This window comes from Pseudonaja textilis, chromosome 1, assembly GCF_049901715.1.
Source record: "Pseudonaja textilis isolate UNSWEBS1 chromosome 1, rPseTex1.2, whole genome shotgun sequence".
Taxonomy (NCBI): Eukaryota; Metazoa; Chordata; class Lepidosauria; order Squamata; family Elapidae; genus Pseudonaja; species Pseudonaja textilis.
The window spans coordinates 326,886,485-326,892,484 of NC_141990.1; the positions used below are offsets into that span (position 1 = coordinate 326,886,485).

General features: G+C 47.9%; 1 protein-coding gene across 1 annotated transcript; it reads left to right on the top strand.

The window, feature by feature from the left end:
- Window positions 1-1,932: 1,932 nt before the first annotated feature.
- On the top strand, window positions 1,933-3,910 carry LOC148128392 (uncharacterized). Its single transcript, XM_087936844.1, has 2 exons — window positions 1,933-3,853; window positions 3,903-3,910. The coding sequence occupies exons 1-2, from the start codon at window positions 1,933-1,935 to the stop codon at window positions 3,908-3,910; spliced, it is 1,929 nt and encodes a 642-aa protein (XP_087792970.1).
- Window positions 3,911-6,000: the final 2,090 nt, after the last annotated feature.

Consider the following 6,000-nt stretch of genomic DNA (forward strand, 5'->3'; position numbering starts at 1 on the left):
GACTACCACCTCTTCAGAAACCACTACTCCACATTCTATCACCACAAAACACTTAACTACTTCTCCTGGGGCCACCACACCTGTATCCGTCACATCAGAAGCAGCCAGCTCTCCAATGAGTTCAGTGCCTTCTACGGCATCAGCAAAGACCAGAGTAACTTCTTCTATTTTGAAAGCCACAACACCAACTCCAGAGGGCACAGTGTCCTCTACAGGTTTTTCAGAAACCAGCATGATGCCAACGAGTTTGCCAATGACCACCCCTTCTGCTTCGTCAAGTAGTGTGACATCTATAACTCCCACAAGCAGTTCCAGCCTTCTTTCTACCACCGAGCAAACGTCCACCTCTGGCCCAGAGACCACGAAGGCCTCCAGCTCTTCCCCAGAGAGCTCCTCAATTAGTAGTAGTACTACAATTACCACTACTCACCTTCCAACGACCAAGAAATACTTAACTACTTCTGCACAAACCTCCACATTGGAAACCACTACAACAGCAACAGCCACTTCTCCCCAGAGACCACAATGACCTCCAGCTCTATAGAGACTACCACCTCTTCAGAAACCACTACTCCACATTCTATCACCACAAAACACTTAACTACTTCTCCAGAGGCCACCACACCTGAATCTGTCACATCAGAAGCAGCCAGCTCTCCAGAGAGCCCAGTGTCTTCTTCAGCTTTTTCAGAGACTAGCATGACGCCATCGAGTTTGCCAATGATCACTGCTTCTGCTTCTCCAAAGAGTAGCATGGTGACTTCTCCCCATATGGAAACTACAAGTACTATTCCAGAGAGCATAGGAGTAGCAATTCCAGCAACCATGTTGACGACATCTACCACATCAAAAACTACCACATCTGCCCCAGAGACCTCTTCAGAAACCACTATTCAACTTTCTATCCCCACAAAAACTTAACTACTTCTCCAGAGGCCACCACACCTTTATCCGTCACGCCAGAAGCAGCCAGCTCTCCAATGAGTTCAGTGCCTTCTACGGCATCAGCAAAAACCAGAGTAACTTCTTCTATTTTGAAAACCACAACACCAACTCCAGAGGGCACAGTGTCCTCTACAGGTTTTTCAGAAACCAGCATGACGCCAACGAGTTTGCCAATGACCACCGCTTCTGCTTCGTCAAGTAGTGTGACATCTATAACTCCCACAAGCAGTTCCAGCCTTCTTTCTACCACCGAGCAAATGTCCACCTCTGGCCCAGAGACCACGAAGCCCTCCAGCTCTTCCCCAGAGAGCTCCTCAATTAGTAGTAGTACTACAAAAACCACTACTCAACTTCCAACGACCAAGAAATACTTAACTACTTCTGCACAAACCTCTACATTGGAAAAAGTAAACCGCAACAGCCACTTCTCCCCAGAGACCACAATGACCTCTAGCTCTATAAAGACTTCTCCCTCTTCAGAAACCACTACTCCACATTCTATCACCACAAAACACTTAACTACTTCTCCAGAGGCCACCACACCTGTATCCGTCACGTCCAGAAGCAGCCAGCTCTCCAATGAGTTCAGTGCCTTCTACGGCATCAGCAAAGACCAGAGTAACTTCTTCTATTTTGAAAACCACAACACCAACTCCAGAGGGCACAGTGTCCTCTACAGGTGTTTCAGAAACCAGCATGACACCAACGAGTCCACCAATGACCACCGCTTCTGCTTCGTCAAGTAGTGTGACATCTATAACTCCCACAAGCAGTTCCAGTCTCCTTTCTACCCCCAGCAAACATCCCCTCTGGCCCAGAGACCACGAAGCCCTCCAGCTCTTCCCCAGAGAGCTCCTCAATTAGTACTAGTACTACAATTACCACCACTCACCTTCCAACGACCAAGAAATACTTAACTACTTCTGCACAAACCTCCACGTTGGAAACCAGTACAACAGCAACAGCCACTTCTCCCCAGAGACCACAATGACCTCCAGCTCTATAGAGACTACCACCTCTTCAGAAACCACTACTCCACATTCTATCACCACAAAACACTTAACTACTTCTCCTGGGGCCACCACACCTGTATCCGTCACATCAGAAGCAGCCAGCTCTCCAATGAGTTCAGTGCCTTCTACGGCATCAGCAAAGACCAGAGTAACTTCTTCTATTTTGAAAGCCACAACACCAACTCCAGAGGGCACAGTGTCCTCTACAGGTTTTTCAGAAACCAGCATGATGCCAACGAGTTTGCCAATGACCACCCCTTCTGCTTCGTCAAGTAGTGTGACATCTATAACTCCCACAAGCAGTTCCAGCCTTCTTTCTACCACCGAGCAAACGTCCACCTCTGGCCCAGAGACCACGAAGGCCTCCAGCTCTTCCCCAGAGAGCTCCTCAATTAGTAGTAGTACTACAATTACCACTACTCACCTTCCAACGACCAAGAAATACTTAACTACTTCTGCACAAACCTCCACATTGGAAACCACTACAACAGCAACAGCCACTTCTCCCCCAGAGACCACAATGACCTCCAGCTCTATAGAGACTACCACCTCTTCAGAAACCACTACTCCACATTCTATCACCACAAAACACTTAACTACTTCTCCAGAGGCCACCACACCTGAATCTGTCACATCAGAAGCAGCCAGCTCTCCAGAGAGCCCAGTGTCTTCTTCAGCTTTTTCAGAGACTAGCATGACGCCATCGAGTTTGCCAATGATCACTGCTTCTGCTTCTCCAAAGAGTAGCATGGTGACTTCTCCCCATATGGAAACTACAAGTACTATTCCAGAGAGCATAGGAGTAGCAATTCCAGCAACCATGTTGACGACATCTACCACATCAAAAACTACCACATCTGCCCCAGAGACCTCTTCAGAAACCACTATTCAACTTTCTATCCCCACAAAAAACTTAACTACTTCTCCAGAGGCCACCACACCTTTATCCGTCACGCCAGAAGCAGCCAGCTCTCCAATGAGTTCAGTGCCTTCTACGGCATCAGCAAAAACCAGAGTAACTTCTTCTATTTTGAAAACCACAACACCAACTCCAGAGGGCACAGTGTCCTCTACAGGTTTTTCAGAAACCAGCATGACGCCAACGAGTTTGCCAATGACCACCGCTTCTGCTTCGTCAAGTAGTGTGACATCTATAACTCCCACAAGCAGTTCCAGCCTTCTTTCTACCACCGAGCAAATGTCCACCTCTGGCCCAGAGACCACGAAGCCCTCCAGCTCTTCCCCAGAGAGCTCCTCAATTAGTAGTAGTACTACAAAAACCACTACTCAACTTCCAACGACCAAGAAATACTTAACTACTTCTGCACAAACCTCTACATTGGAAAAAAGTAAAACCGCAACAGCCACTTCTCCCCCAGAGACCACAATGACCTCTAGCTCTATAAAGACTTCTCCCTCTTCAGAAACCACTACTCCACATTCTATCACCACAAAACACTTAACTACTTCTCCAGAGGCCACCACACCTGTATCCGTCACGTCAGAAGCAGCCAGCTCTCCAATGAGTTCAGTGCCTTCTACGGCATCAGCAAAGACCAGAGTAACTTCTTCTATTTTGAAAACCACAACACCAACTCCAGAGGGCACAGTGTCCTCTACAGGTGTTTCAGAAACCAGCATGACACCAACGAGTCCACCAATGACCACCGCTTCTGCTTCGTCAAGTAGTGTGACATCTATAACTCCCACAAGCAGTTCCAGTCTCCTTTCTACCCCCGAGCAAACATCCCCCTCTGGCCCAGAGACCACGAAGCCCTCCAGCTCTTCCCCAGAGAGCTCCTCAATTAGTACTAGTACTACAATTACCACCACTCACCTTCCAACGACCAAGAAATACTTAACTACTTCTGCACAAACCTCCACGTTGGAAACCAGTACAACAGCAACAGCCACTTCTCCCCCAGAGACCACAATGACCTCCAGCTCTATAGAGACTACCACCTCTTCAGAAACCACTACTCCACATTCTATCACCACAAAACACTTAACTACTTCTCCTGGGGCCACCACACCTGTATCCGTCACATCAGAAGCAGCCAGCTCTCCAATGAGTTCAGTGCCTTCTACGGCATCAGCAAAGACCAGAGTAACTTCTTCTATTTTGAAAGCCACAACACCAACTCCAGAGGGCACAGTGTCCTCTACAGGTTTTTCAGAAACCAGCATGATGCCAACGAGTTTGCCAATGACCACCCCTTCTGCTTCGTCAAGTAGTGTGACATCTATAACTCCCACAAGCAGTTCCAGCCTTCTTTCTACCACCGAGCAAACGTCCACCTCTGGCCCAGAGACCACGAAGGCCTCCAGCTCTTCCCCAGAGAGCTCCTCAATTAGTAGTAGTACTACAATTACCACTACTCACCTTCCAACGACCAAGAAATACTTAACTACTTCTGCACAAACCTCCACATTGGAAACCACTACAACAGCAACAGCCACTTCTCCCCCAGAGACCACAATGACCTCCAGCTCTATAGAGACTACCACCTCTTCAGAAACCACTACTCCACATTCTATCACCACAAAACACTTAACTACTGCTCCAGAGGCCACCACACCTGAATCTGTCACATCAGAAGCAGCCAGCTCTCCAGAGAGCCCAGTGTCTTCTTCAGCTTTTTCAGAGACTAGCATGCGCCATCGAGTTTGCCAATGATCACTGCTTCTGCTTCTCCAAAGAGTAGCATGGTGACTTCTCCCCATATGGAAACTACAAGTACTATTCCAGAGAGCATAGGAGTAGCAATTCCAGCAACCATGTTGACGACATCTACCACATCAAAACTACCACATCTGCCCCAGAGACCTCTTCAGAAACCACTATTCAACTTTCTATCCCCACAAAAACTTAACTACTTCTCCAGAGGCCACCACACCTTTATCCGTCATGCCAGAAGCAGCCAGCTCTCAATGAGTTCAGTGCCTTCTACGGCATCAGCAAAAACCAGAGTAACTCTTCTATTTTGAAAACCACAACACCAACTCCAGAGGGCACAGTGTCCTCTACAGGTTTTTCAGAAACCAGCATGACGCCAACGTAGTTTGCCAATGACCACCGCTCTGCTTCGTCAAGTAGTGTGACATCTATAACTCCCACAAGCAGTTCCAGCCTTCTTTCTACCACCGAGCAAATGTCCACCTCTGGCCCAGAGACCACGAAGCCCTCCAGCTCTTCCCCAGAGAGCTCCTCAATTAGTAGTAGTACTACAAAACCACTACTCAACTTCCAACGACCAAGAAATACTTAACTACTTCTGCACAAACCTCTACATTGGAAAAAGTAAACCGCAACAGCCACTTCTCCCCCAGAGACCACAATGACCTCTAGCTCTATAAAGACTTCTCCCTCTTCAGAAACCACTACTCCACATTCTATCACCACAAAACACTTAACTACTTCTCCAGAGGCCACCACACCTGTATCCGTCACGTCAGAAGCAGCCAGCTCTCAATGAGTTCAGTGCCTTCTACGGCATCAGCAAAGACCAGAGTAACTTCTTCTATTTTGAAAACCACAACACCAACTCCAGAGGGCACAGTGTCCTCTACAGGTTTTTCAGAAACCAGCATGCGCCACAGTTTGCCAATGACCACCGTTCTGCTTCGTCAAGTAGTATTACATCTATAACTCCCACAAGCAGTTCCAGCCTTCTTTCTACCACCGAGCAACGTCCACCTCTGGCCCAGAGACCACGAAGCCCTCCAGCTCTTCCCCAGAGAGCTCCTCAATTAGTAGTAGTACTACAATTACCACTACTCACCTTCCAACGACCAAGAAATACTTAACTACTTCTGCACAAACCTCCACGTTGGAAACCACTACATCAGCAACAGCCACTTCTCCCCAGAGACCACAATGACCTCCAGCTCTATAAAGACTACCACCTCTTCAGAAACCACTACTCCACATTCTATTACCACAGAACACTTAGCTACTTCTCCAGAGGCCACCACACCTGTATCCATCACGTCAGAAGCAGCCAGCTCTCCAATGAGTTCAGTGCCTTCTACGGCATCAGCA

Bases quoted from the DNA above. Each gene is read 5' to 3' on its own strand.
- LOC148128392 (XM_087936844.1), top strand. From the start codon at position 1,933: ATGACCTCCAGCTCTATAGAGACTACCACCTCTTCAGAAACCACTACT.